This window comes from Somniosus microcephalus, chromosome 13 (genome assembly GCF_052327205.1).
Source record: "Somniosus microcephalus isolate GS21.2 chromosome 13, FLI_Smic_1.0, whole genome shotgun sequence".
Classification (NCBI taxonomy): Eukaryota; Metazoa; Chordata; class Chondrichthyes; order Squaliformes; family Somniosidae; genus Somniosus; species Somniosus microcephalus.
Genome location: NC_140999.1, coordinates 194,619,572 through 194,631,874, shown reverse-complemented (window position 1 = coordinate 194,631,874; position 12,303 = coordinate 194,619,572). Strand labels below are relative to the sequence as shown.

Sequence of the window (12,303 nt, the reverse complement as noted above, 5' to 3'; positions counted from 1 at the left end):
GGTCCCTTGCAGTCCGATTCGGGAGAATATATAATGGAGAATAAGGAAATGGCAGACCAATTAAACTCATACTTTGGTTCTGTATTCACAAAGGAGGACACAAATAACCTCCCAGGAATATCGGCAAACATAGGGACTAATGAGAGGGAGGAGCTGACAGAAATTAGTATCTCTAGGGATATGGTGTTGGGTAAGTTGAGGGGACTGAAGGCCGACAAATCCCCGGGGCCTGATAAACTACATCCTAGGGTACTTAAGGAGGTGGCCCTGGAGATAGCAGATGCTCTAAGGATCATCTTCCGGAACTCCATTGACTCGGGAACAGTACCCGTGGATTGGAGGGTAGCTAATGTTACCCCAATATTTAAAAAGGGGGGTAGAGAGAAAGCAGGGAATTATAGACCAGTAAGCCTTACATCGGTTGTGGGCAAAATGCTAGAGTCCATTAAGGATAAAATAGCGGAGCACTTGACAAATGGGGAAAGGATCGGACAGAGTCAACATGGATTTACAAAGGGTAAATCATGTTTGACTAATCTGCTGGAATTTTTTGAGGAAGTAACTGGTAAAATAGATGGGGGAGAGCCAGTGGATGTGGTGTACCTTGACTTCCAGAAAGCCTTCGATAAGGTTCCACACAAAAGATTATCATGCAAAATTAAGGCTCATGGGATTGGGGGCAAAGTATTAACGTGGATAGAGAACTGGCTGGCGGATAGAAAACAGAGAGTTGGAATAAACGGCTCGTTTTCGGAGTGGCAGGCAGTGACCAGCGGGGTGCCGCAAGGATCTGTCCTGGGACCCCAGCTGTTCACAATATATATAAATGATCTGGATCAGGGAATTGGATGCAATATTTCCAAATTCGCTGACGACACTAAACTAGGAGGAGGGGTGGGCTCTGATGAGGATGTCAGGAGGCTACAGTGCGATTTGGACAGGTTGGGGGAATGGGCAGATACGTGGCAGATGCACTATAATGTGGATAAATGCGAGGTTATCCACTTTGGGGGTAAAAACAGGAGGGTAGATTATTATCTAAATGGCAATAGATTGGGAGATGGGGAAGTGCAGAGGGACCTGGGTGTTCTTGTGCACCAGTCACTGAAGGAGAGCATGCAGGTGCAACAGGCGATCAAGAAGGCAAATGGTATGTTGGCCTTCATATCAAGGGGGTTCGAGTATAGGAATAGGGATACCTTACTACAGCTGTACAAGGTGCTGGTGAGACCGCATCTGGAGTATTGTGTACAGTTTTGGTCGCCCCATCTGCGGAAGGATGTTCTTGCCATGGAAAGAGTGCAACGGCGATTCACCAGGCTGATACCTGGAATGGCGGGAATGACCTACGAAGAGAGATTAAATAGTTTGGGCTTGTACTCACTGGAGTTTAGAAGATTGAGAGGGGATCTCATCGAAACATATAAAATTATGGCAGGCCTGGACAGGCTGAATTCAGAGAGAATGTTTCCAATGGCCGGGGAGCACAGAACCAGGGGCCACAGTCTAAAAATAGCGGGCAAATCATTTAAAACAGAGATGAGGAAGAATTTCTTCACTCAAAGAGTGGTGAGCCTGTGGAATTCCCTGCCACAGAGGGCTGTGAAGGCTAATTCAATAAATATTTTCAAGAGAGAATTGGATATATTTCTGAAGGCTAAGGGGATTAAGGGTTACGGAGAAAAGGCGGGGACGGGGTACTGAACTGGTAAGATCAGCTATGATCTCAGACGAAGATCAGCCATGATCTCATTGAATGGCGGAGCAGGCTTGAAGGGCCGAATGGCCTACTCCTGTTCCTATCTCTATGTTTCTATGTTTCTATGTTGCTTCATCAAAGAACTCGATCAAGTTAGTCAAACACGATTTGCCTTTAATTAATCAGTGCTGGCTTTCATTTATTAGCCAATACTAATGATTATTGTCTCTGAAGGTTTCCCCAGCACCGACGTTAGGCTGACTGGCCTCCATTCCTGAGGTGCAGTGCCCAGAGTTGGACGGAGTGCTCCAGATGGAGTCTGACCAGAGTTTTAGACAACTGCAACATAACATCCACCCCTTTGTAGAGCCTGGGACCTTCCTAGTGTGTACAATTCAGTCGCCCTAATAAAGCCAAGGACCCCATTTATAATGGTCTCTGATGATGTCAGTTATCTAGTTCCAGAGCCCGGGATTTTGTGACTCTCACCACTCGGTTCCCTGTGTTTCACCAAATCATTCAATTTTATACCCGCCAGTCAACATTCAAGCTTCATCAGCTGGGGTTATGTGAACAACTAGGTCACTAATCAACAACCCTTAATTGCCCCTTGAGAAGGAGGTGGTGAGCCGCCTTCTTGAACTGCTGCAGTCCGCGTGGTGAAGGAGCTCCCACAGTGCTGTTAGGGAGGGAGTTCCAGGATTCTGACCCAGCGACGATGAAGGAACGGCCGATATATTTCCAAGTCAGGATAGTGTGTGACTTGGAGGAGAACTCGGAGGTGGTGGTGTTCCCATGCGCCTGCTGCCCTTGTCCTTCTAGAGGTCGCCGGTTTGGGGGATGCTGAAGAAGCCTGGGCGAGTTGCTGCAGTACATCTTGTAGCTGATACACACTGTTGTCGGCCTGTAATTGGGAGTGCAGCATTCTCCCACTGCGAATATTGGCCCCTTGGGTTAAAGGCATCACTTACCTGGATATGGTGTCTGCCCATACGTCACCAGTTCCATTAAGAAAATCCCAAAGGACCAGACATCAGATCTTGTGGAGTGTGATTCCTCCCTGAACACTTCAGGCGCTGTCCATTTAACTGCGACTTTTTCATCTGGAAGCGGAAGACATTAATATTGAATTCAGCGGGACTCATTGGAGAGCTCTTTCAAAGAGCCAGCACAGGTGCAATGGGCCGAATGGCCTCCTTCTGTGCTGCAAGATACTCCGATTCTATCAATGGCCCTGTTGATAGTGCAGTTGGTGGATGCATGTTGTGGTATGCTACTGAGACAGACGGCTGAATTCTGTGGCCTCCCACCTGGCGGAAACGTGACGGCAGCATCCCGAAAATGGCAGGCAATGACTTACCGCCCTGTTGCCCTGGCAATGTCCATAGCTCCCTGCCACCCACCGCCAGGAGCGGCCCGTTGAGTCAGGCGGGAGGGCCTGTTTAAAATGTAAATTGGGGTCACATGAAAGAACGAACTTGTAGTTCTGCAGCCCCTTTCACGACGCCCCAAAGCGCTTTACAGCCAATGAAGTGCTTTTTGAAGTGTAGTCATTATTGTAATGTGGGAAACGCGGCAGCCAGTTTGAGCACAGCAAGCTCCCACAAACAGCAAGGTGATAATGACCAGATAATCTGTTTTAGTGATGCTGATTGAGAGATAAATATTGGCCCAGGACACAGGGAAGAACTCCCCCCTGCTCTTCTTCGAAATAGTGCCACAGGTTCTTTTACATCCACCTGAGAGGGCAGACGGGGCCTCGGTTTAACGTCTCATCTGAAAGATGGCACCTCCAACAGTGCGGCGCTCCCTCAACACTGCACCTCCGATAGTGCGGCGCTCCCTCAGCACTGCCCCTCCGACAGTGCGGCGCTCCCTCAGCACTGCCCCTCCGACAGTGTGGCGCTCCCTCAGCACTGCCCCTCCGACAGTGCGGCGCTCCCTCAGTACTGCCCCTCCGACAGTGCGGCGCTCCCTCAGTACTGCCCCTCCGACAGTGCGGCGCTCCCTCAGTACTGCCCCTCCGACAGTGCGGCGCTCCCTCAGTACTGCCCCTCCGACAGTGCGGCGCTCTCCCAGCACTGACCCTCCGACAGTGCGGCGCTCCCTCAGTACTGCCCCTCCGACAGTGCGGCGCTCCCTCAGTACTGCCCCTCCGACAGTGCGGCGCTCCCTCAGTACTGCCCCTCCGACAGTGCGGCGCTCCCTCAGTACTGCCCCTCCGACAGTGCGGCGCTCCCTCAGTACTGCCCCTCCGACAGTGCGGCGCTCCCTCAGTACTGCCCCTCCGACAGTGCGGCGCTCCCTCAGTACTGCCCCTCCGACAGTGCGGTGCTCCCTCAGTACTGCCCCACCGACAGTGCGGCGCTCTCCCAGCACTGACCCTCCGACAGTGCGGCGCTCCCTCAGTACTGCCCCTCCGACAGTGCGGCGCTCCCTCAGTACTGCCCCTCCGACAGTGCGGCGCTCCCTCAGCACTGCCCCTCCGACAGTGCGGCGCTCCCTCAGTACTGCCCCTCCGACAGTGTGGCGCTCCCTCAGTACTGACCCTCCGACAGTGCGGCGCTCCCTCAGTACTGCCCCTCCGACAGTGCGGCGCTCCATCAGCACTGACCCTCCAACAGTGCGGCGCTCCCTCAGTACTGCCCCTCCGACAGTGCGGCGCTCCCTCAGTACTGCCACTCCGACAGTGCGGCGCTCCCTCAGAACTACCTCTCCGACAGTGCTGCGCTCCCTCAGCACTGACCCTCCGACAGTGCGGCGCTCCCTCAGCACTGACCCTCCGACATTGCAGCACTCCCTCAGTACTGCCCCTCTGACAGTGCAGCACTCCCTCAGTACTGACCCTCCGACAGTGCAGCACTCCTTCAGTACTGCCCCTCTGACAGTGCAGCACTCCCTCAGTACTGCCCCTCCGACAGTGCAGCACTCCCTCAGTACTGCCCCTCTGACAGTGCAGCACTCCCTCAGTACTGACCCTCCGACAGTGCAGCACTCCCTCAGTACTGACCCTCCGACAGTGCAGCACTCCTTCAGTACTGCCCCTCTGACAGTGCGGCGCTCCCTCAGTACTGCCCCTCCGACAGTGCAGCGCTCCCTCAGTGCTGACCCTCTGACAGTGCAGCGCTCCCTCAGTACTGCCCCTCTGACAGTGCAGCGCTCCCTCAGTGCTGACCCTCTGACAGTGCAGCACTCCTTCAGTACTGCCCCTCTGACAGTGCGGCGCTCCCTCAGTACAGCACTGGGAGTGTCAGCCTAGACTTTTGTGCTCAAGTCTCTGGAGTGGGACTTGAACCCACGACCTGGTGACGCAGAGGTGAGAGTGCTGCCCACTGAGCCCCGGCTGAGCCAAGTGGCAATAATTAGTGTGTGACCCTAGGCACTCAATGTCAGTTGGGTATTTGACTGTTGTAGGCCTCACATCCTGATCCTACCTTTGCTGATCTCCACACAAGAGCACTTTCCAGCAGGGTGTGGAGTGGAGATAAAACCTGGAATTTCTTCATCTGCGGGGCTCAGGTATGCACTGGATACATTTTCTAAGCCTCTTTATTATCCAAAGCATGTTTCTGATCTTCTCCAGTCGCATGTACCTTTGAGGAGGACGTGTCTGTGGCCGTCGAGTTTCTGAGCTAGGCTGAAATCTCCAATCTTGCACTCCAGTGTGTCGGACAGAAGAATGTTGGCTGACCTCAGATCCCGATGCACGTAACCGTTCTCTTCCACATAAATCATTCCATCCACAACCTGCGGAAAAGGGGGCCGTTATTCAGTTTGCTGCCGTTCCATTTTCTCCCACAGTATGCTGTTCAACCGGAAGGATGCTCCACCTCACCCAGGAATGAGAAACACTTACCTGCTTTGCAAAGTCAATCAGCAGCACCATCTCCAACTGCCTGCCTAAGTCGCTCCTTAAATAATTGTTTAGATTCCCTTCAGAAAAAAGAGATCAGTTATCACAAGTGTGATCATTCTCCTTGTTTAAAGTGCAGACTTTAGACTGAATAGCACTTGGGCCAAATCCCTCAGGTCCCGGTACAAGTTTAAATAGAAAAGAAAGAAATCTCCAATCTTGCACTCCAGATATCACCTTATTTCTGCAGTGCCCCCCACTGGCAGGGTCATGTAATTACAGCATGACAAGTTTACATACACATTTGCCATTCTAAATGTAGACATTGAAATTACATAGGATATACAGCACAGAAACAGGCCATTCGGCCCAACCAATCTATGCCGGTGTTTATGCTCCACTCGAGCCTCCTCCCGTCTTTCCTCATCTACCCATCAGCATAACCCTCTACTCCCTTCTCCCTCATGTGCTTGTCCAGCCTCCCCTTAAATCCATCGATACTATTCGCCTCAACCACTCCCTGTGGTAGCGAGTTCCACATTCTCACCACTCTCTGGGTAAAGAAGTTTCTTCTGAATTCCCTATTGGATTTCTTGGTGACTATCTTATATTGATGGCCCCTAGTTATGCTCTTCCCCACAAGTGGAAACACTCTCTCTGTATCCACTCTATCAAAACCTTTCATAACTTTAAAGACCTCTATTAGGTCACCCCTCAGCCCTCTCTTTTCAAGAGAAAAGAGACCCAGCCTGTTCATCCTTTCCTGATAGGCGTAAACTCACATTCCTGGTATCATCCTTGTAAATCTTCTCTGCCCCCTCTCCAGTGCCTCCACGCCCTTTTTATAATATGGCAGTGGGTGAGCACGTCGTCCTTTCATCTCAAGGTCACGGGTTCAAATCCCGCCCCGACTTTTAAGACAAGTGTAGCTTTTTGTGGCAGATGCAATCTTTCATTCCGTTAAATATAGAAGCTGATCAGGTTATCTTGCTGGATCTTGCCGTGTTCAGTATCTGACAGGCAGCTCTATTTCACACTTGTATCAGTATTTCTGCCGCAGTTCAACTTTTTTTCTTCAGTTCCACAAGAGTGGAGATATAACTCCCTGGAATTTCATTGATCCACAGAAATTAAATGTCCAACATCCTGTGCTACTGTCGTCCAGGAAATATTGGATAGAATGGCAGTGATGATTCAGTCCTTTTTAAACTGGCCACAAGGAATCAGTGTCTGGATAAAGGGCAACTGTAAGTAGACATTTAACTTTTGTGGAACTATAGAAAACCTCGGATATTATTATTTTTAAATTAATTCTTGGGGTGTGGACGTCGTTGACAAGGCCAGCATTTATTACCTGACATGAATCAGTCATTCATAAAAGAAAGACTTATGAAATAATACTGAGCGGCCTACGGGTGGTGCTGTCCAGGGAGAGTATAAATACTCGGGCACGGGCCCAGCTTGCGCAGGACATTCTTAACAGGAACTAGTGAAGGACACAACTAGACCTCCGTGTTGTAAAACAGTTGATTAAAGCTTTGTTTAACGCTTAGACCAAGTGCCTAGTAGTTTTCTTACGTCATTACCCATTCCTAATTGCCCTTGGGAGGTGGTGGTGAGCCGCCTTCTTGAACCGCTGCAGTCCGTGTGGTAAAGGTACTCCCGCAATACTGTACTGTTAGGTAGGGAGTTCCAGGTCGGGATGGCGTGTGACTTGGAGATGATGGTTTTCCTGCACCTACTGCCCTTGTCCTAGGTGATGGAGGTCACGGGTTTATGAGGTGCTGCCTGATGCTTTGGCAAGTTGGTCTCCATCGTTGAGTTGAATTCTGTTTTTGCTTCTAGTTTTCTCCCATTTCTCATCAGACAGCGTGGTTTTTTGTTGAGGCTCAGTTCTACTGGTGTGGGGGCCCTCTGGTACCTCGCATAATTGACTATTCCTCAAGTGGAGGCCTAGAAAGTGGGCACTGGGAGATTATTCAACCATTCCCACATTCTAGCCTATGTAAACTTGAGGTCACCCAAAGCTCGGCTGCCCGTGTCCTAACTCGCACCAAGTCCCGTTCACCCATCACCCCCTGTGCTCACTGCCCGTGTCCTAACTCGCACCAAGTCCCGTTCGCCCATCACCCTCTGTGCTCACTGCCCGTGTCCTAACTCGCACCCAGTCCCGTTCACCCATCACCCCCTGTGCTCACTGCCCCGTGTCCTAACTCACACCAAGTCCCATTCACCCATCACCCTCTGTGCTCACTGCCCCGTGTCCTAACTCACACCCAGTCCCGTTCACCCATCGCCCCCTGTGCTCACTGCCCCGTGTCCTAACTCGCACCAAGTCCCATTCACCCATCACCCTCTGTGCTCACTGCCCCGTGTCCTAACTCGCACCAAGTCCCATTCACCGATCACCCCTGTGCTCACTGCCCCGTGTCCTAACTCGCACCAAGTCCCATTCACCCATCACCCTCTGTGCTCACTGCCCCGTGTCCTAACTCGCACCAAGTCCCGTTCGCCCATCACCCTCTGTGCTCACTGCCCGTGTCCTAACTCGCACCAAGTCCCATTCACCCATCACCCCCTGTGCTCACTGCCCCGTGTCCTAACTCGCACCAAGTCCCGTTCACCCATCACCCTCTGTGCTCACTGCCCGTGTCCTAACTCGCACCAAGTCCCGTTCACCCATCGCCCCCTGTGCTCACTGCCCCGTGTCCTAACTCGCACCAAGTCCCGTTCACCCATCACCCTCTGTGCTCACTGCCCCGTGTCCTAACTCGCACCAAGTCCCATTCACCCATCACCCCTGTGCTCGCTGACCGACATTGGCTCCCCGTTAAGCAACGCCTCGATTTCAAAATTCTCATCCTCGTTTTCAAATCCCTCCACGGCCTCGCCCCTCCCTATCTCTGTAATCTCCTTCAGCCCCACAACCCTCCCCCCGAGATATCTGCGCTCCTCTAATTCTGCCCTCTTGAGCATCCCTGATTATAATTGCTCAACCACTGGTGGCCGTGCCTTCTGCTGCCTGGGCCCTAAGCTCTGGAATTGCCTGCCTAAACCTCTCCGCCTCGCTACCTCTCTTTTCTCCTTAAAACCTACCTCTTTGACCAAGCTTTTGGTCACCTGCCCTAATTTCTCCTTATGTGGCTCGGTGTCAATTTTCTTTGTGTTTTAACACTCCTGTGAAGCGCCTTGGGACATTTTACTACATCAAAGGCGCTATATAAATGCAAGTTGTTGTTGTTATATTGGAAGAGACACCAGGGCCAGGTTCAGTCATGTCCCGCATAAGAGACTAGCGTGCAAAGTTAAGGCACATGGGATTGGAGGTAAGGTACTGACTTGGATAGAAAACTTGTTGGCAGATAGGAAGCAAAGAGTTGGAATAAACGGGTCTTTTTCCGAGTGGCAGGCAGTGACTAGTGGGGTACCGCAGGGATCGGTACTAGGACCCCAGTTATTCACAATATATATTAATGATCTAGATGAGGGAACTAGATGTAATATCTCCAAGTTTGCAGACGACACAAAGCTGGGTGGGCTGTGTGCTGTGAGGAGGATGCAGAGAAACTCCAGTATGATTTGGACAGGTTGGGTGATTGGGCAGGTGCATGGCAGATGCAATATAATGTGGATAAATGCGAGGTTATCCACTTTGGTGGCACAAATAGGAAGGCAGATTATTATCTGAACGGCAATAGATTGGGAAAAGAGGAAGTGCAATGAGACCTGGGTGTCCTTGTGCACCAGTCGCTGAAGGTAAGCATGCAGGTGCAGCAGGCGGTTAAGAAAGCAAATGGTATGTTGGCCTTCATAGCGAGAGGATTCGAGTACAGGAGCAAGGATGTCTTGCTGCAGTTGTACAGGGCCTTGGTGAGACCACACCTTGAGTATTGTGTGCAGTTTTGGTCGCCTTATCTGAGGAAGGATGTTCTTGACATGGAGGGAGTGCAGCGAAGATTCACCAGGCTGATACCTGGGATGGCAGGAATGACATATGAGGAGAGATTGGGTTGATTAGGCTTATATTCGCGAGAGTTGAGAAGAATGAGAGGGGATCTCGTTGAAACTTATAAAATTCTAACAGGCCTAGACAGACTAGATGCAGGAAGGATGTTCCCGATGGCGGGGGAGTCCAGAACCAGGGGTCACAGTCTAAGGATAAGGGGTAAGCCATTTAGGACTGAGATGAGGAGGAATTTCTTCACCCAAAGAGTGGTGAACCTGTGGAATTCTCTACCACAGAAGGCAGTGGAGGCCAATTCATTAAATATATTCAAGAAGGAGTTGGATATATTTCTTACGGCTAAAGGGATCAAGGGATATGGGGAGAAAGCAGGGACAGGGTACTGAATTTGGATGATCAGCCATGATCTCATTAAATGGCGGAGCAGGCTCGAGGGGCCGAATGGCCTACTCCTGCTCCCATCTTCTATGTTTCTATGTGTCATTACCTAACATTACATCAAAAGAACTAGTGGGGAAATTAGGAGAAATTTCTTCACACAGATGGTCGTTAAGATCTGGAACGCGCTATCTGAAAGGGTGGTGGAAGCAGATTGCACAGGAACTTTCAAAAGGGAATTGGGCATGTACTTGAAGAGGACTAATTTGCAGGGTTCTGTGAAAAAAGCTGGGGTGTGGGACTAAATTGAACAGTTCTTTCAAAGAGCCGGCACAGACACGACAGGCCGAATGGCCTCCTGTGCTGTAAGATTCTATGAACACCCAAACTCAAGCACTTCCAAGTGAGGGTCAATGAATGATGATTAGCAGATCTTTCTCCTGCATAACTTGAGAGCGTAGAGACCAATGGCAGCTCCCTGGCTCAGCACTGGCCAGAGATAGAGCCTGGTCCACATTGCTTAGTACCACAGCAGTCAGCACACGTGGCACCTTGATATTGGAACCTCTGAGCGTGCCAGAGGGCTTCAGGTATTACCTTGGCTCATGAACTCGGTGATAATGAGCATGGGCTCGGATCGTGTCACCACTCCGAGAAGCCGCACCAGGCGGTCGTGCTGAAGAGCTTTCCGAATGCTGACCTCTCTGAGGAAGGAGTCGACTGTGGTCCGTTCCACATTCTGCACCTTCACAGACACTCTGAGACAGCTGTTGTTCAAATCTTAATAAATAAATAAATAAATAGTTATTTCAACATTTCTATAGCACCTTTCACCAGGACGTCCCAATGCACTAAACAGCCAATTAAGTACTTTTTGAAGTGTAGTCACTGTTGTAATGTAGGGAAACAGCAGCCAATTTGCACACAGCAAGATCTCACAAACAGCTCTGTCTTAAATGGGCAACCCCTTATTTTTAAACAGTGACCCCTAGTTCTAGATTCTCCCACAAGAGGAAACATCCTCTCCACATCCACCCTGTCCAGACCCCTCAGGATCTTATATGTTTCAATCAAGTCACCTCTTACTCTTCTAAACTCCAGCGGATACAAGCCTAGCCTGTCCAACCTTTCCTCATAAGACAACCCGCCCATTCCAGGTATTAGTCTAGTAATGACCCGATAATCTGTGTTAGTGATGTTGACTGAGTGATAAATATTGGCCCAGGACACTGGGGAGAACTCCTCTGCTCTTTTTCAAAATTTGCTGTGGGATCTTTTATGTCCACCTGAGAGAGCGGACGGGGCCTCGGTTTAGCGTCTCATCTGAAAGACGGCAGCTCCGACAGTGCGGCACTCTCTCAGCACGGCACTGGGAGTGTCAGCTTCAATTCTGTGCTCAAGTCTCTGGACCAGGACTTAACCCACGGCCTTCTGACTCCGAGGCAGGAGTGTGAGCCACTGAGCCATGACTGACACCAGCCTGACACATTTAGAACAGAGGGCAGGACAAACTCCTTCACACAGAGAGTTGTGAGGCTGTGGGATTCACTCCCAGGGTTAGTGGCCGAGGCAGAAAATGTGTCAACACTCAGGATAAGATTGGAGCGGAGGATGAAGGAAAAGGGGTTGAAGGGATATGGGAACAGGGTGGGTAAATGTGATTAGAGATATTTGACACGGACTGGTTGGGCCGAATGGCTTGTGTCTGTGATGTGACAAGAACAGCAACTTGCATTTATATAGCGCCTTTAACGTAGTAAAATGTCCCAAGGCGCTTCACAGCTGTGTTATCAAACAAAATTTGACACTGAGCCACATAAGGAGACATTAGGACAGGTGAAAGAGGTAGGTTTTAAGAAGTGTCTTAAAGGAGGAGAGAGAGGTAGAGAGGCGGAGAGGTTTAGGGAGGGAATTCCAGAGTTTAGGGCCCAGACAGCTGAAGGCACGGCCGCCAATGGTGGACCGTTGGAAATCGGGGATATCAAGAGGCCAGAATTGGAGGAGCGCAGAGATCTCAGGAGGGTTGTCGGACTGGAAGAGGTTACAGAGATAGGGAGGGGCGAGGCCATGGAGGGATTTGAAAATAAGGATGAGAATTTAAAAATCGAGGCGTTGCCGGACCAGAAGCCAGTGTAGGTCAGCGAGCACAGGGGTGATTGGGGAACGGGACTCGGTGCGAGTTAGGATACGGGCAGCAGAGTTTTGGATGTAGTTAAATGTTAGGCAATATGGGCACACTCTAAAACATAAGAAGCTCGTAGCACTCACAGGAGCGAGCAGAGAGAGTAGCTAAGGGGTACAGCAGTGTAGTGGTTATGTTACTGGACTAATAATCCAGAGAATGCGAGTTCAGAATTGGCAGTTTCAGAATTTGGATTCACTTAAAAAAAATCTAGAAATAAAAAGCTG

The 12,303-nt window shown here is 50.5% G+C and overlaps 1 protein-coding gene and 1 long non-coding RNA gene across 3 annotated transcripts in view; one reads left to right on the top strand and one right to left on the bottom strand.

The window, feature by feature from the left end:
• The window catches only part of LOC147108943 (uncharacterized), a 60,285-nt gene extending 53,286 nt beyond the window's left edge, over positions 1-6,999 (top strand). For both annotated transcript variants that reach the window (XR_015080691.1, XR_015080693.1), the window contains exon 3: positions 6,680-6,999. This is a non-coding gene — a long non-coding RNA (uncharacterized LOC147108943). The remainder of the gene's footprint in view (positions 1-6,679) is intronic.
• LOC147108942 (tyrosine-protein kinase HCK-like) overlaps positions 1-12,303 on the bottom strand; it is a 35,737-nt gene that overhangs the window by 8,147 nt on the left and 15,287 nt on the right. The window contains exons 6-9 of the mRNA XM_086005917.1: positions 10,492-10,674; positions 5,556-5,632; positions 5,293-5,446; positions 2,671-2,802 (exon numbers count right to left, since the gene is read on the bottom strand). Of these exons, the coding sequence (XP_085862043.1) occupies positions 2,671-2,802; positions 5,293-5,446; positions 5,556-5,632; positions 10,492-10,674 (546 nt within the window). The remainder of the gene's footprint in view (positions 1-2,670; positions 2,803-5,292; positions 5,447-5,555; positions 5,633-10,491; positions 10,675-12,303) is intronic.